General features: G+C 43.4%; 1 protein-coding gene across 2 annotated transcripts; it reads right to left on the bottom strand.

Moving 5' to 3' along the window:
- Positions 1-157: 157 nt before the first annotated feature.
- On the bottom strand, positions 158-27,921 carry FOXJ2 (forkhead box J2). 2 transcript variants are annotated; one of them, XM_076345895.1, is made up of 11 exons: positions 26,449-27,921; positions 11,362-11,714; positions 10,763-10,837; positions 8,713-8,781; positions 8,202-8,342; positions 7,569-7,767; positions 5,336-5,665; positions 4,834-4,935; positions 4,165-4,365; positions 3,300-3,398; positions 158-2,715 (listed from the first exon to the last, which is right to left on the bottom strand). In XM_076345895.1, the coding sequence occupies exons 2-11, from the start codon at positions 11,692-11,694 to the stop codon at positions 2,627-2,629; spliced, it is 1,638 nt and encodes a 545-aa protein (XP_076202010.1). In that variant the 5' UTR covers positions 11,695-11,714; positions 26,449-27,921; the 3' UTR covers positions 158-2,626. The 2 variants fall into 2 exon arrangements, with proteins under 2 accessions (XP_076202010.1, XP_076202021.1); XM_076345906.1 differs by having other exon boundaries at positions 7,569-7,764.
- Between the last annotated feature and the right edge of the window lie 74 nt (positions 27,922-27,995).

Raw genomic sequence — 27,995 nt, 5'->3', positions numbered from 1 at the left:
ATCCTAAAAAGTCCCAGTCATAAAGTTCATGTATAAGTGCAGGCTGTTAATTTAGCGATGTCCACACCCAAATTCTGTTTCTAAGGTAAGTAGGTGGGAACCGAGCCCACCTGAGGGGCGCCGCTGAAAAAAAAATTCAATACTGGCACCAAAAGAGTTAAACCATAAACATTCACTTTTTCTTTTTATTAAGAAAGCATGCACAAAAATAAACTCGTGAGACCACGCCCCTCTCTCCCTGACCACTGACACAAAGCACGGGGGGCCACACCGTGCTGGAGGGGCCTGCAAGAACCCCTCTCTGGGACAGGCCGGCATCCCTCCCCTCCCTGCAGGCCGGTACTCGCACACCCTGCAGAGCTCCACACCGCCCACCCGATGCCTTCCCACGCACTAACAACGCACATTTATTTCAGGGGCAGAGGAACGAGGCTAATTTGCACACTGACCGGCATGTATTTACATATGCAAATGAGGCACAACTTAATACGCAAATGAGGCAAATATGCAAATGAGGAGCACTTGGATACGCAGAAGGAGCCATCTTGGTTTGTTTTTCTTCTGGTGTTTTCAGACTTCCCCAGGGCCGGGTCTCAGTAACATCCTCTGCAAAGCACTAACTGGCACCTACCAGAGGTTGTCTCTCATGGCTGTCTCCGGTGCCACTTTCCACAGAAACCCATCACGCATGCTTCCAAGCTGTATCATTCCCATCCTGAGGCAGCAGAGATAACAGCTGACCCCGTACTGAAGTTGGCTCTGGGATTCCTCATTTCTCTTGGAAACACTCAAATGACGAACTCCCCCCCAAACACACACTTAAAGAAAAAAAAAAGAAAAAGAAAAAAAAAGTTCCCCCCCCCAATACAATGAGACTCTGTCCACTTCCCTGACAAAGATCCAATTGGTTTATCCCTACAACAAATTTAAAAAGCAATGCCAGTTCCCCACCTTCCTGCAGTCAGAGTAGAGGTTATTGCTCCCCTGCCCTAGGTCTGTCAAGCGGCCATGATGTGTTATCTTGGTTCCCTTCACTGGTAAACAGGGAATAAGGGCTGGGGGGAGGCTTTACAAAATATAAGAGGAAACGAGGTTTGACAGAACAGAACCATACCAGAAAAAAGGGGAACGCAGGACACAGCTTTGGGGAGGAAGCATCTCAACACTCACTCCTGCTCCTGCACCATTTCCACCTTCCTATTTGCAAGTGCTGACAAAACTCATCCTTCGGGATTTACACCAGATTCCACCATCTCCCCAGCTGAACTGCAAGGGGCCTGACCCACCCTCCTCCCTTTTATACGATACTCTTTGGCTGTTCAGTTTAAAAACCTGCCCCACTTCATCCTCTCTCTTCTAATGCATCTCTTACAAAAAACACTTGTGAGGGCCTCCCAGTTACTTGACCAGAGGGTCCAGCCCCTTGACCAGAAGTCCCCTAATTCAGCTCCACTCTGAGCAGCAGCTTCCTCTTCCCACCATTAGCCCATTCACAAAGTGGGAACTGCTGACTGAGAATTTGCACCTACGCAACAAGACTCCTGTTGCTGGCACTCTCCAACCACAGGCAAGGACAGTCTCCAATGAAATACGAGGGGCAGAGGGCCAAATAACAACTGAACAAATACTGATAGAGAAAACTTCCAAATTTGCATATGCAAGTAAGAGCCTCACTACATATTTTGAAGAAGGGCTTGAAGGGCTGGGGGGTGAAATTAAAAGCTCTGGGGAACAGAATTTGCTGAATCACATGTGACACCCCTGACTGCTTCTTTTACCTGATAGGTATGTAGGCTTCACCTGGAGGCTGCAAAAGGCAGTGTAGAAAATAGGTCAGGATTCCCTCAAAATCTCTCTCAGTCCTCACAGATGGCACTGCATTCTGAAACCCAACTTCTCTGCTGAAATACCATCTCTGCTACATTCTCCTTTCTCCAAACTCAGGTCTAGCCTCCCAGCTCAGCTCCGCTCTCCCTACCTCAGGGATTACCCTCTCTTTGTACTTGGGAACTCTACTTCTTTTCTTGCTTTTCCTGCTGGTGCGAGAAAGTTCACAGAGCTAAGATCACCCCTCCAGTGTCCCTTTAGCCCCCTGACCTTTACAACATTTACGAAACAACATAACTACAGGCTCCCAGGGTCCACTAGGCTCTCTCACTCCAGTAGCCAATACGACAGATTCACCGGCCACCTTGAAGGGAAAGAGGGATTGTTAAACGCAAAATGACGGAGGCAGAGAAAGATGCACTCGAGGATTCAGCCTTCCGAGGTCTTTTCGTGGCACCAAGGACCCATCTTTCCGCCCTCCACAGGGCACCACACAACACGAAAGAGCCGATCTGATGCGTCCGAGGCCACCAGAGGAGGGGGAGGGCTGTGCTCAATTATTGGTAATAATAATAACAATAATAATAAACAAAAGAAGAAAAAGAAGATAAAACAGGACGCAAGGAAGGATTATCTTCGGCAGCATCTTGCGGTGGCTTCTCTGGCGGAGATAGAGAATATATATCTATATACAGGCAAGGCAGGGAGGCTGGGGAGGGTGGTGCTGGCACCATTCACCCCATGTCCCCCTCCCCTCCCACGTCCTTCACAAAGGACGGGCTATCAAGTCTGTAACTCGCTAGGTGATCAAGTCCCAGTCGAAATCATCGGGGATTTCCTCATTGGCGCCTGGAGGAGGCCCTGGAGGCCGAGGGACCAGATGGTGAGCTGAGCCAAAAACAAGAAAAAAGAAGAGAAAGGAAAGAGAACAGTTAGAATAAACAATGTCACACTTTTTCACAGTGGGCCCTCGGGCAAAAGAAAGCATAAGGGATTCAGGCCTTCTCCCTTCCAACAGTCTAACAAGCAAGAACACTATTGGCATGAATTTCTCCCTGTCAGACAGCAGCTACCAATGTCTGTAGGTGGTCTGCTGTGAAATTCTCCACAGCAGCTTCTACAGAGGTTAAGTTTCAGTCTCCTTAACTTCCCTTACAGCTGACTGCTGATAGAGCACAAAGGACTTCATCAACAGAAGCTTCTCATGTAAAGTTGCCTTCAAGCAACCAACTGAGGGTGAGGCTGAGCTAGAAGACTATTTATGTGAAGTGAAAGAAATCGGGCTGCTGAAATCCTAAACTTTGCCAGAGCTATGGCAGAGCCCTAAACAGAGGGTCCCTTGCAGACCAGGCTCCCTCTCTACCCTCAGTACTCCATTTGATTAGTAAGGGCTTTGGGAGAAATGCGTAAAGGGCTTGGGAACGAGTTCTTCAGTGTTCATTGGTGTAATATGCCTCAATGTCACCCCTTACCTGGGCGATTATATCCCGGAGAGTCCTGGGTGGAAATCTGGTACATAGGAGATGGCCCGGAGAAGAGATGGGGAGGCTGGGGCTGACCATAGGAGTTCACTGTGGAAGAAAAGGAGTAAAAAAAAAAAACAAAACCTGTTAATGTTCTGGTCAGCTATCTTGGCCCTGACTGGGTGGCAGCTCAGCCACAGAGCAACTCACTCAGACCCACGGGATACTGAGGAGATGTTCAGCTGTTGGGTCCTAACTGCAAGCTATAGCTTGGTCAGGGATCTTGTTCTTGGAACCAGCAGGAGTTTCTCTATTATTGTAAAAGAAGAAAATTTTCATCCAGGAACGCCACAAACTGGCTCAATATCATCCATTTAGTTCAGTACTAGATGACACACACCATCACAGCTGTATCAACACCATGATATCCTCTGTGCTCTCCTTAGAGTGCATCCTCCTACTCTTTGTCCAGTCAGTATTTCTCCAACATGGATGCAAGACCTTTCTTCTTCACAGCTCCTACAGCTCCTGCCATCTGGAATAGCAATCTTTCTACCTTGCCATTCCTTTCTGTTGGTCACCTACAAAAAACACCACCCCCTTCTCCTTTTATGGGTCTACCTTTTAAATGTATTTCTGCCGGGAAAGGCTGCCTGTCAATGGTATGCATCACATAATAACAGTCTGTCTAGGCCACAGACATAGGACATGCCAATTCTTTAAAGCCAGAGGAAGCTGAGTTGCTACGAACAGCTCTGACAGCCCAGCCCCGAGTTGCTTGGTGCTACATTGCCTGGCAAGGCAGCAAGTAGTTTAGGATATTCACAGAATTGGGCCTTCATTTACATGTCATTTTAGTCTCCTTCCTAATTACCTTGGTTCATGGATTGCTCCTGCTTGCCACTGTTCAGGGCACAAGAATCAGAGATTCGGGGGGGCTGCTGCGGGCCAACCAGATGAGGGAGCTGACCAGTCTGGGTAAGGAAGTGATTAAGGGAGTCGCAGAGGTTGGCAATATGGTGTTGATCCAGCGTCCAGTTCTTCCGCTCAGCCTGGCGCAGACTCTCCATCAGCTCTGCAGAGGACAAAGGACAATGTCAAAGACAGCACTCGCATCGTGGTCTTCCCTGCAAAGAGTTTCTGTCTTCTACCCCTAAATCCTACCTTCTCCCCACAAACCCAACTTCATTGCTTCGAGTCTGTCACCAAACTCCTGGAGAGCTCCGTATCTAGGATATTGTCTCACTGACTCAGGTAGGGGAGGGAAGAGTAGGAGGGAAAAATCTCAGTTAGCTTTCTGACATACTTTTATGAATTAAGTCCCCCTGCCCCAAACTCTTGCAGTGTTCAAGTGCTTCAGGGTCTTTAACAGAACCCATGAAGTAGGACACCTCGTTTTACAAATAGAAGAGTTGAGTCACTGAGAAACCCATGGACTTGACACAATTACATCGAAAAAAAGATCTGGGCACAGCACTCACATATTCTGGACTACAGCCCTAGTCACTGAGTCACTAGACCTAGCCACTAGGCCAACACTGACCTGAGAATTGGGAGTGCTCAATGCTAGACCAGTTCAGCCGGTTTACCATCTTGAAGCTTTCCTTCAGGGAATCGATGTTGGAGCACCAATCAGGGGGAAATGCTGGAATGAAATGGGGACAAGATTATTCCAATACAGACTGCCCTTTCCCTCCACCACTTCATATAAAATGATTGGCTCCTCTTCACCAAAGAGCCTGATGCTACAGTAGCTAGAAATCCTTTCTCCCTTGGAAGACCAGGGATGGTGCCTCCTTTTTAATTTAGCTCCTGACTTTATCCCTGCATCCCTAAACAGAACCCTAAACCCAGTGTGGATGTATCCTCCTTTCCTTCAGTAAGGAAGCAATTTCCCTCTCAGATTTCAATCATAACTGGCTTTCACCCTTTTTCCACACACAATGTAGGCACTACTTAGGGAAAGCTCGCCTGTGGAATTTCTGTCTGGGGGCTCCTCTCTGCTCCCTTTTCCCCAGCTGTTCTTTCCATCACCCCTGACTCACCAAAGCCAGCATTGTTGATTGAAGCCTGTGACTGCTGCTGCTGCTGCTGGTGCTGATGTGGCTGCTGCTGTGGGTGGGAGTGCGGGTGATGTTGTTGATGCTGGTGGTAGCCTCCATGCTGCATTGGGGGGGGGTGCATGGACATCACTGCTGGAGGGCCATAACCTTCGCCACCCTGCTGCTTTCCCCCTTGGGATGGGCAACCCTCTGGGGTTGGAGTGTGGAGTGGGGGAGCAGCACCCACTGATGAGGGGCCTTGCTGCTGCTGCTGCTGGTACATGTAGTAGTTGTGGTTGGAGGGCTGCATGTCACCAAGGAGAGAAGAGAAACCTGCCGAGTCGAAGAAAGAGGAGGGAGCTTTAAGAGCTGCCTGGATCAGACCTCTGCTTAAATTATCCATCTCTAATTTCACACTGCTCATTCTGCTATTTATGAAGCTTTTGGAGTGCCCTCTGCAGGCTGCCAACAACTATCACTTGCACAGTTATGCTCTCACTGTGCTCCAGATTCTGTTCAAAACAAAAGCCTCTACAACAAAACCCCAGCAGGATTTAAACTTCTAGTACAGAGTTGGGCACTTAAATTCCTCCCTGGATTTTTCCTATACTTACCAAAGTAACCCATGCTCTTCTGGAATTTCATGCACCTGTTGTTTTCCTAGAAATGACCATTAAGCAAACTTAAACAACAAAACATTTAGAAAACAGATAACTTGATAAATCTGACTTGCTGTTTCCAAAAGCTCCCTTCAGTTCCCGTCTTACAAGCAGCTTGGTCAGGAACCTTTGCAATTTTTCTCACGCAGATCATTAGAGGTCACACATTCTATTGCTTTTGTACACAGAGCACATTGCACGCATCAGGGCTCCTTTATTGCTTTCATTCCTCTTGACTCAATGGGAGTGTCATTTCTACCCTCTTGTATTTCAGGCATCCCCTACATGCAAGAGCATCCGGTGTTCTCCATCCTTCCCCACATCAGGAACTCAGCATTTCTCGTGTCTGCTTCCCCGGTTCATTCTCCCCTTACGTTGTGGAACCTCCGGGAAAAATCACAGTGAAGGGCATTACATGCCACTAACCTGAGCTACCCATGTCTTACTTTGAGTGCCCTTACTTGACCATCCACAAGCAAGCCTCAGTTTTTCACTAGATCCAAAAATCAAGCCTTAGAGCATCCTACTACTGCGATGGGGCAAAAGGATGAATACCGCCATGCTGACTCAAAAGTTGCCCACAAAATTTCCTCAAAAACTGCAAGTTTTCCTAGACTACCTCACAGCTGAAGACTTGGGGAAGAAAAAAAAAACAACCACAGACCGCTGCTAAGCTTTTACAAACAGAGGTACACACTGAATCAAGGTTCTTATCTACATTTTTGTAGCTCGCTCATTCTACAACACCTCACACAATGGGCTCCTACTAGGAATCTCAAGTGCCAGCATGATGAAAGCAGTAAAAGTAATAAATTTTTATTTCACTGAAGCTACAAGTTCAGGAGGCTCTTCCTACAGCAGCAAACTTTGCCTGCACTGTATGATGGTTGACTGCACAGGGGAAAGGCTCATCTAATAATATATTCCTTTCTACACCAGACTAATATTTAGAAGAGTGTTTAAAGGCAGGAACAACAACTGAAGATTTTTCTGACGTGTTTTCCATGGACGTCTTATCTCATCCCTACAGCGATTCTGCCCTCTGGTGGCTGCTTCCTCAATCCCAGCAATGCAAGCTATGAATGGAGTTGTAGCCTCTCTTCCGCACTCTCAATCCACAAAGCTCAATTCTCCAAGGCCTTATACAATCCTAGTTTTAACAGATCTGAGCAATGAGGACTTTCCGCTCTCCTTTTGGAGAAACTCCACATGCAACAATCCCCTCCCTCTCATGGTTTCTAGCCTGACAGATTGTGAATACTTCTCTGACATGCTTTTCTTCAGGACTTCATTTCTCTAAGCTTCTGCCATTTTAGTATTTGCTTTTGTATCAACACAAGGTATTTTTAAATCACTATCCTCTTTATTCTGAGAGAACTAGGGGGAGCAATAGATAAAGGACATGCAGATTTCTTATCTGCTCCTGGCAGAACTAATTACAGCATGCCAAAGAAGGAAAGTCTGTTTGCACAGGCTCCTAAACGAGGAAAGATCTGAGAGATACCAAGGATAGATCAGTGGACAAGACTGTGTGGGCAGATACCTGCCCACCCCACATGACGCATATAGTTACTCACCGTGCTGAGAGGAAGATGATTTCTCCAGCATGGATTTGTAGAGATTTCGGAAGGACCAGCTAAGATCCTGGAAGTTGATCTCAGAGTAGGAGAACTTGAAATCATGGTTGGCACTGTACAGTGGGGGTGGCACATCGGCCCCTTCACGGCCCTGCCCCCCTGCTACAGTAGAGGCAACATCCACAGGCCCTGCACCCTGCTAAGGAAGGTAGAAGTAAGGCCTTTAGCTTGTACTAGTTGAGACAGGGATCCAGAGACTAGAAACAGATAGAACATGCACTGATATTCCGTATCACTTAGTTCATCTCCCAACAAATCTTCCCAAATGCCATTTTCTTTGAGGAAAATCAACCACCACTGTCCCTCTGCAGCACACTGGCTCCAGCCTTTTCTTCAGCTATCTAATACCATTATGCCTTTATCCTATCCCCATCCAGCCCTTTGTTGAAGTTCACTTCCTCCTTATTTTCTGTCTCTGCAATTTCAGCTTCTTCCCTTCTTTTTATTTTTGCCTCTGTATCACCATTTTCACAATTCCCTCTCTTCTCATCACTTCGCTTTTCCATTCACGCACTCCTTCCCCTCTCCTTTTCCCCCCACCGTAAGGCTTCTATCCTTTTCCCTGCTGCTCACCTGACTGTAGTTGGCAATGGGGGTAGTGCTCTGGAGAGACAGCTGAGGGGTGGCCTCAGGTGGCAAAGAGGCTTCTGTGCTGACTGGAACAGCCCCTCGGGGGCTTTTACTTGCCTCTTGCTCTGGGGAGTCTTGTGGTATCTGTGGATGGGGAAGAAAGAGAAAAGGAAAGGAGCAGAAATCAAAAACAGATGGAGAAGCGAAACTGCAGATGGGAAGCCAGCTCCCCCGCTGTAGAAGATCATGGCTTAGAAAAGAGGAGGACTGGGCCTTAGTCACTGAAGAGTCAAGATAAAGGACTTCAAACAAGATTAACTTTGCTACTGAACAGCAGCAACAACAGCCAATCAGCAGGACGTACATTGCTAGTTCATTCAGTCCTAGCCTTTGTCTCCCCATCTGTACACCCTGCCCCCAAAACGATACCATGGTGTGGTGCTGGAAGGACTCCTTGGAACAAGAAGGGAATTCCCCCTCCCGCTCCATGCTGTCTGGAAAGAACGCCACTCACGTCATCATCTGGAGGATGCCGCCTCTTGCGAGATATATCTGGACACGTATCTATTGTCCAATAAGAGCCCTGGAAAGAAGACCCATTGGTGAATGCGTGATTAAATCAGAGAGCATCCTGAAGCAGGGGACTACTGACTCAAAGAATGCAGCACTAACTAAACATTAGGACCACAAGGACCACCCTCCAGAACATCAGACAGCCGAAACTTGGGTGTTGGAAAGAGATTCCTCTCTTGCATTGGGTTTTATTGAACAATGAGGTACGATGCTACTGGTGGAAGGCAGAATGCTCTACATTTCCATCACTCCAAGACAGGACACCAAGAAGAGCAAAGGATGTTTTGATCCAAGCTAGGCCAACTATTTTGGGCCTGCACACCCCCTTCAGTACCTTCCTCACAGCATGAATTTGTTATTGACTGATGGGAACCAACTCAATGTTCAGACTGGGCAGAGACAGCTAGAAGGATCGCTCTTTTTCCACGCTTGTGAGACTCCACTATGAGTACCGTGCCCATTTGGGGGGTTCCCAGTGGAAGACAGACACTGATGTGCTAGAATGCATCCAAAGAGGGGCCACCATGATGGTTAAGAACTACAACACATGATGTACAAGCAGTTCACAGAGAGAGATCTGTTCAGCCTGGACAAGAGATGGCTAAGGAGATCTAACCGCTGTCTTCAACTGCGTAAGGAGATTATAAAGAAGACAGAATCAAACTCTTCTCAAAAATGCACAGCACAAGAGTAAGAGGCAACAAACACAAGTTACTGCAAGGGAAATTACAATCAGATATAAAGAAAAATTTCTTCACAATGATGGTGGTGCAGCACTGGAACAAGTATCTCCATCCTTGGAGATACTCAAAACTCAACAAAGACCTGTGTGTGTTGACCTCCAGAGGTCCCTTTCAACATAAAATAGTCTATAGTTATGTCTATTGTTTTCTGAATAAGTATAAAGAGAACTCTGGAGTGTGACTTAGCCCATTTTAACCTCCAATTCAAATCTGAATAATCATTGACAAGCACAGGACAGGTTTTCATTATAAACCCAGCCCAACATGCCAGTGAACACCTGCAAACATATACACTGAAGTCAGTTAGGATTTCCTGGAATAAGCCATGTAATCAATGGTATTTTTGAGCAGTGATCTTCAAAGATATACTACTTCCATTTATAGATGCCAACTGAGCACCACTTAGTCCTTTAAATATAACCTGAAATAAAAGGCCTGAGCAAGTGGCCCTTTCTGGTAACTTTAGGATGAGGGGGAGGAGACAATCTTTCTGTCTAAATACACAACTTCTTGTCTCCACCATCTCCTTCTGCTTGTTTGTTTGGGGTTTTTTGACAGTAATAATATCTGCATGCCAAGATGCCAAGTCTTGGTTTTGCTAGCAATTCCCCTTTACAATCTATATATACTAACAGAGTTTTATTAGCCCTTACTTTAGCCAACAAATTCGTAAATTCTTGAGTTTTACTTGTAAATGATTTCTATAGATTTGAACTATCTGATGGTGATATTTTTTTCCCCAACATCAAATGTTTTGCAGTCTAAATAGACAGTAGTTCTGCTCCCACTTCCATGGCTCTTGCCTCCATGAAACCCATGATGTCACATCATAGTCCTGCCGTTCACCAGCAGCCACTACGGTCTTTCATAATAGAACAGGTTGGACTAGACCCACGTTTTACACATAAAGATCAAGAAGAAAAAGAAACAAAACTAATAAAGTACATTCAACCCATTTTTTCTTTCTTCCGGTATCTTTGAAGTCCAACCCAAACTATTCTATGATTCTATGATAAGTCAACAGAAGATCACAGATAAGAAGAATAATCGCTAAAATCATTAAGGCCCCTTTACAGGTTCCCTTTAAGTGAATGCTTCTGTAGCCAAAGCACTGCAGTAAATCTTACTACTGCTTCCATTTTTGCCTACACTTTAGGTTTCAAATTCCAACCATGAGTTAGAAAGGGCAACCCTGGCTTATTCCCTGCAGTTTTAAATTGCTTGCCCAGGAGCATGCAGATTTCTTACCTTCCCAGGATCATCTCTCGGTCGAGGCACCTTCCGAAAACATTTATTCAGGGAGAGGTTATGACGAATAGAGTTCTGATGAGAGAGTAAGAGATACAGGTTAAGTGCTACAACAAAAACATACAGCCTTCTGAGTATGCCCAGGAACGGGTAGAGAAAATAGAAGGATGGTGCATACTCAAAAGCGAAAGCTCACTACATATACCCGGAACAGAGCAGAACAGAAGCTGTGGAAAGGAGAGGGACAGATTAGGATGAATAATATGGGGCTGAACCACCTATACATCTACAGAAGGTGCAATGAAAATAGTATCAGTGTGATGCAGAGGTTGGTAGTGATGTAGGTTGGGGGCGGGGAGGGGTGTTTGTTTTTCTTGGTTGTTGTTGGGGGGGGTTTGCAGGCTCCTTCTTAAGGGGCCACCACATACATACAACAAAATTCTTAGAGAAAAGTGGGACTTCCAGCTCTGCATTTTCTCCAGTTCATCAACTTAGTTTCACATCTTTTTATTTTGCTCAGTGAGGATATTTTGCACATAATTAAGAAAGCAAGTCTTGCAATTAGACAAAAAGGGTACTTTAGCGATGCAACTCCTCACCTTCCAACCAATACCAGCATTTTTGTAGTAGGGAAAGTTGTCACAGATCCAACGGTAGATCTCACTAAGTGTCATCTTCTTGGCAGGTGATGAGTTGATGGCATATGTGATCAAAGTGGCATAGCTGTAACGTGGCTTCCCATCTTGGTGCACTGCAGCTTCATCCTTACTCAGGGTGGCATTGGGATCTGTCGGTGAGCCTGGGGGACACTTTCGGGCAGCCCCTGGAGGTCCTGCTTGTGAGGAACCCCCTAATTTTTCAATAGTAGCCCTTAAAGTAAGCTGTGGGAGCCAGTCTATGGAAGTGAGGCTGCTTTCCAGGTCAGAGGCCATGATGCTGGAAGCAGGAGTATCTGTGAGGAGAAAGCAGCAGAAAGGGAACTCCTGAGATACAAACAAGTTGAACCCTAAGAACAGAAACATCCATTTGCATTCCTCCTCTGCTTCTCCCCCTATCACAAATACCTGTGTGAAGATCACCCTACTTCATAGACCTTACTCACAGCCAGACAGAATCATCCAAAAAGGCCTATGACTGTGTGTCTGGGAGGACCATCCTTGCCGATAGTAGCTGGGACAGTGCTGATGGTAACATTGCTAGGACGGTCTTACCCAGAGCATCCCAACTGTTCCCAGATGAAGAACTAAGATCTATTCAAAGGAAGTGGAGCCTTTTCAGCAGCTGTATCACATTCACTCCTTTACTACGTAAACAATATAACCTTGGAACCCTTCACCAAGATCACCTGTAATCCAGTAGGTTTACTGCATCAGGTAAGAGGAAAATCATAGCTAAAAGGGAATAGTCCTTCATGCCATATACAAACCACAATTTAATTAGATCATCTGGAAAAGTCAGGACTGTGACTATCTTAATTTGGGGGGAAGAATCACTTCTCCCTAAGGCCTAGCTTCTCTTTTTGCATCAGGTGACATTATAATGAATCTATTCCTTAGAGCTAGGATTACATATCTCATTTTAAAACACCAAGATCATGCATAATACTATATATAGATAATTACATCTACCATGTCAAGGTGGAACAGACTATATTAAGCTCGTAATAGTTAAAGCTTTGCCTACCATAACCCATTTTTCCTAAACATACATATCATTTTATTGAATTAAATCTTGCTTAATTCTCAGTATAACAGGCAAGTATTTTCCCCAAATCTGAGACACAAGGAAAACCTACTTGTCCGAAGTCACACAACAAGTTTGCCACAGGGTGAAAACAGACTCAGGATCTTTCCGCTCATAAATATTATATATTTCCCCTCATAAAAATAACACACACCTGTCCAACATGGCTAGTGCTTGTACCCAGGGTTTTCTACTTAACAATTATTTTATATGAAGAAAACATTTAGCAGCATGAACTTGTATGAACTTGTACACTTAGCACACAAACTTGTATGCTGTCTTTTGTAGTAGTCAAAGCAGCAGAAAGATCATCATTCTTACTCATAATTGGCTGCATCACTATACTAGGAGCAATCCCTTGAAGTCTGGACTGAGGTAGCTAAGTTTCCATGGCCACAACCTGCACTGCTCTGCACTTATTCTTTGCATAAAGAGAAGAATCATGTCTTGAAGGGCTGCAAGTTCTGTCTCTTTCATTTTTGAAATTAATCTTTTTAGAGGATTAGATGATACTATCTTTGAGCATGCTAGTGCATACAAAAGGTAAATGCACAAACACACATGCACATACTTATGTACACACTCATGTAACAAATTAAACACATGCATACATGTAAGAGAGAACAGACCGACATGAACGCACTTTGCCTACGAAAGATTCATCAGTGGACACCTCCCACCAAGTGCATCATTCAGATGAGTGGATCAGATGAGACAGGGAGACACCCATCTGCATGAATACCAATTAGATACTCCTTCTAAAAATAGGTATTTGACAATAACACAGTGTGGATGCACAGATCCAGAGACAGATGCACCCAGCATTTTGACACAGAAGCTCCCTGTTCTTCCCCCACAACCATATGCATTATACCTTGCACTTCTGCACTGAGGTGCTCTCACAGCACAAAAGCACGTAAGAGTCTACACTCTAACACATTTGTATGCACTAAACCTTCCATTTTCACGCATGTGCCCATCACACCTCTTAGGGCTCAAACACTTACACAATACCCCAACAAAATCCATCCCTCAACCACCATAATCTGTGGCTCCAAGGCCCTGGGGCTCAGAAAACACCTCCTAATTGCACAGCTAACATTATCACTCACGCTCATACGCACACAGACTGAGAAGTCAAATTGCAGCACTACAGTATCTGTAGCGAGTGGAAACATTTTTCTGTCTGTGGAGGAAAGGAAAAGCCCAACTGCTACTAACTTATCCATCTACTCATCTGCCACACTATCACATATGATAGTGATGACTACTTGCTACACAGCTAACTAGACAATCAGAGCTGCAAAAGGCTTTCCATCATCCACCCTCCTCAAGTCATTGTTTATCGAATATAGCTCTTTCTGGCTGAATTGATCTAATCTCAAACATTTTAAATTTAAAAAAAAAAAAAGCAGCACTATTCCTTCCTGAATTATACAAAGGTAAAGCAACAATGTACTTTTATCCAGTGGGGATGGACAGACCGCTGAGGTATCCACGTAACTGAAACACAGCTACATCTGCATGGTAACTTTACAGGTACAGCCCTCACTAAAAGTAGCATTCAGCCTGGGAGAAAACAAACATGAACTAAATATCAGTTGAATCCTTAATTTTGTAAGTGTGCCTCATATAAATTTAATTTCCACAGTGCAATCAGAGAACAAATTACTGCTGCTTATCATATGCACGTTAAACCATTATGAAATATCAGTTGTGCTAACAATACAAATCCAAAGTAAAATAAATACAAATTTCCCAGCCCCCCCCTTTTTCTTTTTTAAAGACAAGCACAGAAACCAAGAAAAGTAGGTTATAAAAGCCTATGCAGATTAAGATACCAATCTGAAACACAAGAAATTCAAGAAGCAGAAGAAAACACTGCAGTTTTCATAGAGCTTCAGATTCGCCCAGGTTGTGTCAGTAGAGCATTTGGGATGATTAGCTATGCAGTAAAATGTAAGGTTGATATGCAACATGCCAATCGTCAAATACACAATTTTGCATATTTGTGTAAAATACACTTGTCAGGGAGACAAGCAAGGTTAGAATTGGGTCACATTACACCCACGCTAAGAATCTGAATATTTTCATTCCCTGGTTTATAAAAATCTTTGACAAGAAAACAAAATCCCAAAATCTTAAATAAAAAAAAAAAATGTGTATACATATGCACTAATCACCCAGTAATGAAACAACTGCTTTTCAGTAAAAATACAGCAGGTTTTTAAGAACACATATGCTAGACAGTAATTTAGGACAGAAAGTGAAGACTCAGACCCAATAACAATCACATGGGAAATTTCAAAGCAGTGGAATAAGACTTTTTCTCCAAGTTTAAACTTGATCATGTTACTGGGTTTGTAAGTCTGTATCCTGGCAATATGGGATCTGTAATAATCAGGCATAGTCAAAACTCAGGTAAGGTGGCAATTCCAGAACACTGTCGGTGCAAAAATAATTTGGTGTAATTGGCTACTGAATTATTTGAAAGAATACTTACTATAACAGTAATACTTGCTATAATTTGTGCTGCATCTCTCATTCACCTGATCCAAGCAGTACACCAGCTTGACACTACTTAATGGTATGATAAAACAAGACTGCAGCCAGACCAGAGCAGCTGACGATTCTTCCAACTTTCCCCTCCCAGTTTATTGCCTGGCAAATCTTCTTTCAAGCTCTTCTCTTATGATCCCACTCAAACAAAGAAAAAAAAATACTAATGACTAACAAACACATTGAACTGAAATCAAGGGCGTTTTAAAAAAATCCTACCACATTAGCAAGCCAGAATTAACTTTGAAGAAGTAAAAAGAAAGTCGAAGACCAGAATTCATAATCTCCGACTTTACATGGTAAATGGCATCTGTTTATGTATTTGGCTGACTTTAAAAACCAAGGGTAAGGTAGCCAAGTCATAACCACCATCAACAGCTGGAAATTGACTGCAGAGTCTTCATTTCTCAAGTACTAACTAGTTCCAGTACAACCCCAAGTCAAGACAGGTCAGAGAGATGCAAAAATGACAGCCAAGCCCTGATCCAAAACTACAATTAAGCAGATGAGAATCTGTCTAATTCATAAGGAAAATGTAATAATCATTAAAGAAAATCCCAGCACTGAATACCTTTTAAAAACCGCTAATTCACTTGGGACTAGTAATACTTCACTATAGCTTTCCAGGAAAGCTACTGCCTTACTTTGAATATTTGCAACTAGCAAATCGAACCTCAGGCTGAAAATGCAAGGCAGCCTTCTGTCTATCAGATTGTACTATCCCTGCCACTGGACTGAAGAAATCTGTACTTTGCCTGCCCTGCTATTTTGCAAATACTTGCTCTAAGCCAGTCAGATCTTATCCAAGATCACTGCCACTTATATATCAGGACTGAAAAATGTATGAAATGTGGGGAACAGCACTCTAAGGGTCATATTGAATGCAGTTAATAAACATTTATAGCCTGAAACATTATCTAAGGCTGAACTCAAAGGCTGGCCAGTCAGAATCAGTTACGACTGAAGCAGTCATACAATGAATGAAACTACGCTGTGCACAGCCTACAGAAGATGCATATTCTAGAATAAATCTCTACATTTACTTTTCTATATTTACTTTCACTGTTGCTTTATTTGCTGCTATTCCAATCTAATGGAACACTACTGGCAAAACATTCAAAGGAGACTCAACTTAGGTTTCTCGACATAAACTTTGAGAAGGAAGAAATGCACAACAGACTACCAAGCAGTGAGAGACATTGCTGTAGAACACGTATAAAAATAAGGCCACTTCTATTTAGGTGCCTGAAACACAGATCCAGTGATCTAACTAAGCATATCCATCTAATATACTCAGAGATACACCTAGCTTCTGAGGTATTTAACAAACAAAAACCCTCAAACCCAACAAACTGGCAAAAAAGAACCATTTGACTGCAACCCTTCTGAAACACAAAGGTGAGTGGGATATCAATTAGAGCAAACTGCCTCAAAAAGTAAGGAAGAAAAGTAACACACAAGAATACCACATGCATGGAGAAACGGACAGCTTTTACTTTGATGGAAAAAGGCAATTTTTACATACTTGTGTAAATTACACATGCAAGAAACCTGTATTCTTATGCCAATACAGAAAGGGGAAAAGAATCAATTTTGCTAACTCTGGCAGGAAGAAGAATTTGCCATTTTAAGACGTCTGCTTTCCCTCAAAAATAAGGAGGTGTGAACTAAGAGGGCAGGAACAAAACACTCAAAATCTTATCTTCTCTAAGCAAACATCCTCACTGAGAGATATTTGTTTCATGTAAGAAAACAGAAAAAAGGATACCGATTACCTGCATAGTCTGAAATTGTTATCCATCATTTTGGTAACTACTTGTGAGAAGCCTTCAGGAAATGTTTACGTTCTGGAATTAAACCCAGAAGAAAGAGAGAGGCTGCTGGGTATTGTTCATAAAATGAAACTTAACCTGGAAGGAGTGGTAGGTATCATGTTAGTATATCAGCAAACCAAAAGAAAAGCACTGCAGTTTGAAAGTACGCTTCTGTCTGCAGTGCCATACGAAAGGAGGAAAACCAGTCCCTGGGGTAAAGAGGTAAGCGAAATCATCATACCCTAAAACCATGTTTCCCTTCTTTGGGAGCAGTAGAACAAGCCGAAAAACATTTCCCCAATAAACTATAGGCTTGCAGATGTGGTAACAAGGGCCACAGAGTTCTCACTAGTCATGAACCACAAAGGAAAAAAGAATTAAACCAAAGGAAGTTACTGTCACCTATACGATTATGACTGTCACAATCTGAGTCCGTCCATGTCACAGTGGTCTGACTCTATACCTCTACTCAAAACTACTTAGTGTGCAAGACGGAATGGCTTTGAATGTTCAATGTTATTTTCTGTAAAAGAACACAGGTGGTACAGTAATGGCATCCTGAACTGGAAGTTTGCTAGAAGTTATAACACGACACACTAAGGTCGTACTGAAAAATCAGAGTTAGAGGAAGATGAAAACTTTTAAGACCATGTATAGCCTAATATATATCATTGAACTAATAGTTTTGTTATAACTAAATTGTTACACAGATAGGGTTTTCCTTTAACAAACAGAAATCTCAACAACATAAGGTTCATATTAAACCCCAAGGAAAAATAAAAAGAAAACAAACTTGTTTTCATAATAGTTACTAATTACATAAATATCATAACAGCACATTTTAACATAAGACCTTTCAATTCCCTCCATTTTGTGAAAGGTGCACAAGCAGGGTATAATTTTGTATTTTGAATTTAGTGAATGAACGGCACTGACTGCGCATGCATTCTTGGAACTAATGAAGCATGAAGTCTTGTGGGGACTATAAAGTCACCAAAACCCCCATGTTGGAAGTGCATCAGGATCCAATTCCAAAAGCAATTATGCACTAGTCTTGTATGAAATTGACAAAATGGTATAGTTTACAAAACCTGATCTGCTTATTTGAACTTACCAACAGATGGCATTACAGCCAAAGTCTAAAATATTCTTTTGTCAAGGGAGACAGTATCTTTAACAGGCATAAAAGGCTAGGATCAAGCATAGCTAGTGCCTTGCCAGATTTTAATAAGACCAACTAATCAAATATTTTTGTTGTCTGCTATATAAACGTGCAGCAAAAATGCAGAGAGAAATACTACACAAACATTGCAGAGACCCCTCAGACAGTCTGAAAAATGTGTTCAAAGTTAAGATTAGTTTGCTTATTTATGGTGCTGCATAAGTGAAAGTAGGGACTATGTTAACACCTGTCAAAAGAAACAGCAAATGATACTGAGAATACTGGTATGCCTAAAATACTTTTGAGCTGAAAATTATTTTCTTTGTAATAAGACTACTATAAAAGATTTATTCTAATAATAAGCCAAATGTCCCATGACAACCCTCCCAACAACAGATTTGAAGTAAAAAGTAAACCAAGCACTTTGAAGAAGCACAATGAAAATACATCACTGCAGCAGAAATGTCTCTACAGCATCCCTCCACCCTCAGTACCACTACGCAATATCTTACCATTGGAAGTAGGAGCTGTAATTCTAAACATATGCCAAGGCAGGCAAGAGAAATCTTTGGCATTTGCTTTAAGAATATTAACAGAACAATTACTCTTACACTGAGAAAGGTATTGCCTATTGTTTTTGGAATAATTCAAATTTATGAGCACATATCTGGAATGAAATTTCCCCTTGGAAACCAGGTAGAGAAACTGTATCTAAGAGAAGGTATTTCCCACAGCCTTGTGGGAGCACCCAGGTTGAAGAGAAGGATTTCAATTTTAGCTGCCTATCAGAATCACATCCAGTAGTAAACCTTCAGTACAGGATATGCAAACACTGATGAGATACACAGATCGTCTCTGAAATTAGAGACAACATCAGAAGTAGATCAACATGCAGAATATCTTGCTCAGAAGATCTTCACATCGTTGCAACGATAGGTACAGAAACCCAGGTTAAAAGAACGCAACATGCACTTATAAATGAACACTGTATTCTTATTCCCATTTAAAAAAATGGGTCTATCAGTGAAAAATTACTGTTAACCTTGCAGTTTAATAACAGTAATACTACAAAGCTTCTATGTAAGAGAGCCTCCAGGTCTAAATGAATGCCAGCCAGGCATAGTGGAAATGAAAATCTGACTGCACGTGGTCAGAACCTGTTCACCAAAGGCTGAACCACTGAAAACAGATTAGTCAGTATGAACTCTGCAATAGTTGCTGAAACAAGCCACAACCCATTCTGTCCCACTTGTGGAAATGGGTATCAAGCACTAGCAAGAACTACGTACTGAATTCATAGAAAATAAGGAAATTGGTATCAAGTGCAGATTAGTCGGATACCACGTGGCCAAAATGTACATACAGCAGATGCTCCCAGAGTTAAGATTACCGAAGCACTGCAGAAAAGCTTGTTAAAGAGGAGTTTGGAAGCAAAGTGCAGCGGAAATTGAAGTTGGAGAATGATCGGAAGAATCAAGTAATACTGTGTGAAGCTCATAAATTAGATCTCAGCCACTGTTTTAACATAATTCCTTTTCACTATTCTGATAGCTGTTATTCTGAACTAAACTGACCGAACTGTCTTCCAGGAGACAAAACACCTGACAATCCCTAGCCAGGCTCACAACTTGTAAAGATTTGTACCAAGCTTGAAGGTCAAGAGGATTCAGAACCACACTAGCAAGGAACACACATCCATTAACAGTTTCTTCTGGCTTAAAACACTAGTATTGCTACTTGGCTTTCTGCATCCTACTCAAGAAAATGCTCTATTTTGTGTATCATCCTCAAACTAAATCTCCTGTTCATTTCCTTACAGATACTGAAAGAAGCCCCTTTCTTCCACACACATACTTGCCACATTTGCCACCTTGCAACTGCGAGTAAATATTATTCTGCTCCAACCCTGACCTTCCTAGTCTTTGCGATGTATCTTTGCTCATGATGATCTTTATTTACTTTTGCAGTCATCCTTTACAAAAGAAGCCAGGGAGAGGAGGGTACATGTAATAAGACAACTACCGCTGAGTATCAGTTAGACCTTTTGAATAATTTTCAAATATGCAAATAAGTAGTTTCCAGTAAGTCTGGCCTCTATTGGCTGGCAATTTTCCTACATCTATCAAGGTATGAGTCAGCTGAGGAAGAATGTGAAGAGGTGCTCATGCAAGAAACGGAAAAGCACAATGTCATGCTTGCGCATATAAGAGACAGTGACAGATAGGGAAGAAACATAAATGTGAAGGCCCCTTAGAGTGAGTACAAGAAGCTGGAACCTTATGCGGTGGATGATAGCCAACGAACAGGCTTGTCAAGGAGGAGATGGCAACATGTTGAGAAAACACGCCAGCTTCAGTAATTGGGTTTTTAACAAGACAAGAAGGTAACACAATTGTCAGAGGCCAGCAAGAACAGCTAGCAGTAACCAGGATGGCAAATGAAGGAGAAAGCGTAAGGGTTACCCCAAAGAGACCAAGAAAGAAGAAGCAGGAGATTCAGGCCATGAAACTGGAAGATGAGCCCCTATCCTGTATGTGCAGAGCAAGAAGAGTGCGAAAAAACCCATGTTATAGGCCCAACTGTGGAGGCTCGCAACAGAGGAAAGCAGGAAACAAAGGGAAATCTCAAAGGACCTTTCTGGAGTTCCATCTTGGCCTCAGCAGTCTTAAACTTGCAGCAAATCATTCAAAAAAGATGTTAAGGTGGTATGCCAAGTTGCATAATTTAATATCACTGGCATGAAGGAGGTAAAGAAAAGCAAAGAGAGGATACCAGAGGTGGGTCTTTGTGTCTAACTCGTGAAAAAAAATAAATGGAAGAAGGTAAATAGCTTAGTGCAGAAGCTACTGAATGAATGACTAGAACAGTAGGAGGGAAACCAGGAAAATACTGACACAAAAGTCAAGGGAGGACAAGATTTCAAGACTGGGCACGATCAAGTGTCAAAAACAGCAGGGAAGCCAAGAAGGATGAAGATGGAATAGAGACCCTGAGACCTGGCCAAGAAAAGGTCATTAGAGATCTTAGGAGAAGCTTCAAGGGAGTCAGAATATCTATACTTAAGTCAACTTAAAAAACAGTTCTAGGCCGCAGACATCGTACAAGAGCTTTCTGTTTTGGAGTCACATTTTGCTTCCATGAAGCAAAAATTAATTGGGGCATCACGCTTTCACTGTTTCTTAATGCCAGAAAAAGCGGCATATAGAGGTTTTGAGTTCAATATCACATTGTAGTTAAAGTAATCAACAGCAAGAAGAACAACCAGCCTTTATAAAGTGTTTTTCATCCTTATACTTTGGAACCCTTATAAAGGGTGAATAACCTATTCCAGGATAAATGGGAAGCCATACATGGAGAAGCGCGCAGCCCAAGATCAGCCAGCAAAGGAGTAGCAGAACCATGCAGAGAACGCAAGTCTCCCAAATCCCAGACCAGTTCTCTACATTCAAAGCTTGTCTGCTTTGTTCAGGTAGAGAAAAAGGGAATTTCAGAGGTATTTTAGCAGCTTGTTTATTTTTCTCTGCAAGTTCCTGATGGGGAGGGAGAATTGTTTTGGTTTTACTTAACAATAGTTTTTTGGGGGAAACTGAGAATTCAGAAACTTTGCTCCTTTAATTTGTGACCACAAATGTTCAGATTCCTTCCCAATTATTCAGATTTGAACTTTAAACAGTAATTACATATTTCTGCTATAATCAGCCACAGTCTTTATACAGCAGAGAGCATAAACAAAATTTGAATTGCTAATTGTAAAAAAACAAAAAAGCAAATATTTTTTTCCTCGAGGTATAAAAGCTCTCACTCGTCATCTCCCCCTCTCCCTCATTACTCAGTCTCTCTTATACATAAAAAAGGGCCAAAAAAGAACACACATTCCCTTATTTCTTGACTTCACATCAAGTAAACCGCCCAGCTTAGAAAGATGAGGAACAAGGTACTGGGCCTTGCACAAATTGTTCACCTGAATTCTCAAAACCAAGATCCTGAAGTGCTGGAAGGAACCCGAGAACGTAACGCAAGGGCTCTTCATTCTAACCAACTAAAATCCAGCTATTCCTGAGGAAGGGAAGGGGGCAGGGGAGAAGGGAGGGTGGGAGAACGAATGAGTCGGATTATGGAGACAAAGTGCCATTCCCCAGCCTAGCAGGACTGGATATTTTCAGAGGAACAAAATTCTATTTATTATATAGTGGTAAAAAAGAACAGGGTTCTTGACATAACCTCAGACAAAAAACGCTATGTGTCCACAAGCATATAATCTAATGAAAGCCAAACCAAGAACAGGTCAAAATGCAGGTATGGAAGTAAGAGCAGGGCCTGTGAGATGTAGTAAGAAAGGATTCCTGCCAGTGAAGAATCCTATAGAGGAGATGAGGGATGCTTGCTCGATGAAGAGAGAAGCAGCATTTTAGGCTTATAGGACCACAGGCCAGAATGCCAAAGGGACAGCATGGAAAATGAGATGCAAAGAGCTGTACAGAGAGAACTGGGAGGAGCAATGGGGTGTAGAAGGAAATGAGAGTAAAGAAGTAGGCGGGGTGGAAACATGCTGGGCCTTAAAGGTGCAGGAGAGGAACCTGACTGTGACAGGATACTAGGAAGCCCAGGACAGGATTCAGAAAAGGGTTCACAAAGGTCAGGAACCAGCAAAATCTGTGCGCCGTCTACGTTTAAGACACCAACTCCAAGGTTCATAATAGGATGGGGTAGAGGATGGGGCAGGTCAAAGACAGAAGGATAAAATGACAGTCTCGTTCAAATCTTGGCAAAGCACCACAGGACACAACATTAAATCAGTCCTAAACTCTGTTGCGAGGTCTCCAAATTTTGAAACATTCCCAGTATTCTGAATTTTCATTTCAAACTTAAAATGAAAATTTGCAATTAATTAATTGTGAAAACATACTGCAGCATGCTTGCTCTCTCTCAGTAACACACACACACAGACTGCCTTTAAAAGTGAAAACATGAGTACAGGGCAGAAATATGTTAGAGATTTTTAAGTTCATCATATATCCCTTAGAAGGAAGAAGGAAACAACAACAGCAGAATAGATAGCAAGTAGCAATACTGACTCCTACCAAGATGATAAGCATTTGGAGGCTGAACGCATCAACCGGATATTCTTGCTAAAATAACACGACGTGCAACAGCCAGCAATACAGAGATTTAAATGCTTTTCTTTAGGCTTCAGAGTTAACACAACTGGAGAGTTCAAACATTTTGGAGATACCATTTTAGGCTGTCCGTTAATCTGGGCACTACTCCTATTTTCAAAGTTGTTTTCCAGACCGAAAATGCTAGAAACAGTATTTTTTAAAGTTTCAATTCTGAAGCATCATTCATCAACAGATTCTGCAAATGGAGTACTACAAAACACGGAGGGTTCTGCGTGAAAGTCACTGGTTACAATTCTACCCAAGGTTGGGAGAAGCAAATGGAAAAATGAGTCCAAAAGCATTGCATCTTTTGGTTGCTAATGACCGAGATGTAACTCCTGTCTGACGGCTGTGTAAAATGAGATGATCAGCTCAGTCCTGCTCTTGAGGGACAGCTGTCCATATCACTGTTGCCATTACCCATACCTCCTTTCTGACACTTGAAGTAAAGGGCCAAAGATCCAAACTGTGATGCAGACTGAATCTCCTACTATATGAAGGTCAGCTGAAGTTTAGGGGAGGAGGTAGTAAGCAAAGATACCTGTACCTCTGGGGTAAGAAAAAACTTCTCCAGAGATGTGAGCATTCAGCTGTATTTTTATAGGAAAGAAAAAAAAAAAAAAAAAAAAGATTACTACAGTAGTCACAACCCCGTCTTGGACTGGGAAATTATATACAAACTCCTCAAACTGTTTATTGTATTTCATTCCAACTTTTCTGACTCCTTATTCTGTCCTAGAAACTTGCCTACAGAACCAGATTTCAAGATAAAACCCAAGAACTTACAGAACACATACTTAAACATAACCTCATGATCTTTCAGTAACGCAAACCTTTTCACGTAACTCTCTAGATCTTCTCATTTCATTTTTACTTAAGGGCTTACCTGAGAAATGCCACACACTCAGTTCTCAGATGAGCGAGTGCACATAGGCCAAGATCAGACTGCTTCAACTTTAAAAGTCAACTTCTGGAAGCATGAATGTCCAAATTTCAATTTACAAACCCATACACACATAAGTAAGTGTCTCTTACTCAAACGTTGAAGACTTCATTGCTTCTGTTGAAGTCAACTCTACGTTCCTGGGCACTTATAAGACTTAGGCTATTTACTTAGGTACCTAAATATGGTTTTTAAAGTCTAATTTTAGGTGTTCAGGTTTAACATTCTTAATGTAAACACTTAAAGACACGGCACTTTCATTTAAATATGTCTATAAAGTACCTTGCACTTTTATGAAGATAAATAATACTCTCCCTTTTTTTCTTTTATGGATACTTTTGCATAAAATAAATGGTGCAGAACAGCTGCAGTATTTCACCTCAGAGAAAGCTGCATTTTCACCTGTGATAAACATTTGATGTAAATACCATGATCACACTGAAGAGCTACGCTCTCTAAAAATTATTCCCTTCCTTAAACTTATCAGTATGTCCTAGCTTTTGTATAGCTGTATTTTAGACTACGATATCTTCAGAGCAGAGATTGTCTTAATTTTGTGTGTCCAAGTCAGCACTAAATGCCCTGTCAGCAATTAACAAATAAATAACAATTACTCTACAGCATACGACTTTCAGCCTTGTATGTCTGTCATGAATATTTAAAGCTCAGGCAGCAAATACAAAATCTTAATCTTTATCATTAATAACGAAGAAAAAACCGTTTCATATACAGAAAGATAATTGTTGTGGGAGAGCAGAATTTTGTAAGGCTGGCATATATATTCTGCAAAGTGCCCTGGCATCCATCAGAGCCAAAAGCACTTGAAAAATGTCAAGTCATTACTGTGAGGAAGGGGGCAGCGCGACGTAAATTAACCTCAGGAGCATGAAAAGTCAGTTACCCCCTTGAATGTACAAAGGCCAAAATGCCTCAGTTATCTCTTCCCTTGTGCTAGATAACACAGCTGTACTCAAAACAGGCTGATTGCGTAACTATAGGGCAACAGGTAGGAGGGCATCTAACAGTACCCCCAGCATATATGCACGCTTCATGCTTCAGCCTTCCCTTAGAAAGAGGCACCTTCTGAAGCTACGGATAACTGTCAAAATTCTCTGCCAAAATGGGGAATCACTTTGGAGGGACCTGGCATCTTTTGTCTGATCTTGCTAGCAAATTACACCAAGGAGTTCCTTCTTCAGGGACTCCCAGTTAACCATTGTGCTCCCAAATGGATTCCAGAAGGGTTCCTGTCCTCGCCAAGGACCCTCTGATCTTGGATTTCCTCATTGCTGTCTCACTGGAGGACAGAAACAGGAATATCTCAGGTGAGATATCCTTAGGCACAATTCTTCTGCTACGGGAATCCGCTTTGGCTTTATTTGAGATGAAGTCTCCCTCGGACTCGATTTCTCAGGAAATCACTACGTTAGTGTCAGAATACTCATTTGTGACTGGAAATTAACTGCCTCATTTACTAAAAGCAGCCAGCTTGGCTCACCACGGCACTAGCATTAAGATTCACATTCCTAGCCCCTGAACACAGCATAACACACAGATGAAGACTGGTGGCAACGGAATGGCTTCTTTTGGCTTTCAGAGCAGGTTCCACCAGCACTGTCACGATTTTCATTCCCAGGCCCCTGAGCACCACAGAACCCACTCTCAAGGGCACTCTTTCCAGAATTCATCCCACAGCCCCTAGGTACATTAGGACACACATCTTGGAGTACTAGCACTGGGATCTGTACACCCAGCTCCCAAGAACAGAGAGGTTTGTATCGCACAATGATTTTATTCCCACAGTTACGAGCATAGTAGGACCCACATGGAGAACAACTGACACTCCAACCCCATGGGTGCATCCTTGGACGCTAGCACTACAAATCACTGCTCCTGTCTCCTCAACACTTTTTTGGCCAGTATTATCCTTCTCAATGACCCCCAAATGACAGAAATTAATTTCACACCGGTGATGATAAAGGCTGAGCCTAGGATGAATACACCAGTGAAAGAGAGTAGAAGAGAAAGGGCAGAGAGGTTTCTTACAATTAAATAGGGCTAAGGTCTCCCATAAGCTAAAAAGTGAGGGAAAGAATCAGGTCAATCCCATGTAGCATATAAGGGAGCTAAATGAGAGAGATGGAGAAAGACATGCAGAAAAAGAAGGCTGGGGAGAGGTTTAGAAACAGAGAGAAAAGATTAAAAGGAAAGCAGATACAGTGAGAGAAGAGACATGGAAAACAAGGACAGAAGGCGAAAGAGAAGGACAGCTAGGAATAGAGAGGTGATACAATGTGGTCACTCACTCTGTCTGGAAGATTTTCTGGAGGGAGGTGGATTATCTTCAGTGCTGGTTTCTGGGGTGCTGCCCTTCACACGCCTTCTCCGAGACCCATCCTCAGAGCGTTGCTGTCAGCTATTCCAAGAGCTTCTTCAAGAAATATTTTGAGGGCGAAGGGATTGTGGATGAAATCAGGATCTTGAGTATTAAAACAATCTGCTTGGGATTGTCAGTCCCCTAAAACTGCTGGTTTTATCCCAGGATGGAGATCCTCTCTCCCTTTTGCCAGCTAACTACTAAAGGGGTGTTCCCCTGGGAGACAGCCTTTTCACCGATTGTCAGATTATTTCAGAGATCAATTTCCCCAATCTCCCTACCTGTAAATCTCTCTTCTCTTTCCTCTAGGTGCACCTTGTCCTTAAGGGTGGGCAAATCTCCTTCTCTGAAAAAATTCTTGCTATCTCTGTGGATATTATCAGCAAAATCTGCCTTTTCCTTTCCCTGTAACTGGGAGGTGTGTCTTCTCTCCTTGCACAGGATATCTGAAGAAAACGCTCTTGGGATTAGGGAATGGGGGATCTTCCTTGGGATGAAGGAGGATGAGGTCAGTATTGGAAATTACCTTTATCTCCCGTGGTTAACAGCAACTGGAAAAGGGAAGAATAATATCTAAATCTGCCTCTGCTTTCTCTCCCTTGTTTTGCTTTCTCTGCTGCCTGGTGAGCAGATGTAAATAATTAAAATTACTAGGTAAGTATCTGGAGCTCCTGCTTATTTCTATCTTGGGAACTGCCTCTCTTGGGCATACGGGGTTTCTTCTGTGAAGACTCCCCTCTTACTATCTGGTCTGGGGAAGAGCTGGGGAAGGAATTTCCTCAGTAGCAGGGGGTGGTAAGGGTTATTCTCACAACCCTCCGAAACTGGGGTCTGAGGATGCCTCTCCCCTAAACAGGTATTGAGGGAGCTCCAGGAGGCTCTATTCCACAGCGAGGAAGAGCAGACCTGCTTCTAGATAGTTACCAGGGCTTGGTGCCGGGAGTCTCTGCCCACCCTTGGCTCGTTAGTGAGGAAGGGGGCAAGTGTTAAGCTCCCTTACCAGTTGCGGGGAAGGGGGCTGGCAGGCGGGTGCGCCCCGGCCTGCCAGCGAGGCGGGGGCGGCGAGGGGCCGCCGGGGCGTCCCCCCCGCCGGGAGCGGGGCTGCCTAACGGGGTGTCCCCTCACGGCTGCGGATGGGGCGGCGGGCAGGGTCGCTCCCCCACCCCGGCAGGCTACGGGGGTGTCCCCCCACCCCGGCTGCCCGGAGGCTGTCCCTGGCTTCCCCCCAGGCCCCAGCTCCTCTTGCCCGGGCCCGGCTACCACGGGAGGCCGCGGCGGCTCACAGGCCTGCGCGGGACTGAGCGGCCGCCTCCGCCGCCTTCCGCCGGGCCTCGGCTTCGTCCCCGGGGGGCTCCCCAGGCTCCGGTGCGGGGGGCCCCGGCCGGGCGCCGCTGAGTCTCTCCAGGCCCCGCCGCTCCGGCGGCTGCTGCTCCGGCTGCTCCGGGCTGCGGCTCCACTGCAGGCCCCGGCTCCTCC

The sequence above is a fragment of the Aptenodytes patagonicus genome, chromosome 1, assembly GCF_965638725.1.
Source record: "Aptenodytes patagonicus chromosome 1, bAptPat1.pri.cur, whole genome shotgun sequence".
In the NCBI taxonomy this organism is placed as follows: Eukaryota; Metazoa; Chordata; class Aves; order Sphenisciformes; family Spheniscidae; genus Aptenodytes; species Aptenodytes patagonicus.
This window is presented reverse-complemented; position numbering and strand designations above follow the sequence as displayed.

Bases quoted from the DNA above. Each gene is read 5' to 3' on its own strand.
- FOXJ2 (XM_076345895.1), bottom strand. From the start codon at position 11,694: ATGGCCTCTGACCTGGAAAGCAGCCTCACTTCCATAGACTGGCTCCCA. The intron at 8,782-10,762 runs GTAAGAAATCTG...TCTTCTTTCCAG, and splicing joins CGAGAGATGATCCTGGGAAG to GGCTCTTATTGGACAATAGA. The intron at 7,768-8,201 runs GTGAGCAGCAGG...TACCTTCCTTAG, and splicing joins CCATTGCCAACTACAGTCAG to CAGGGTGCAGGGCCTGTGGA.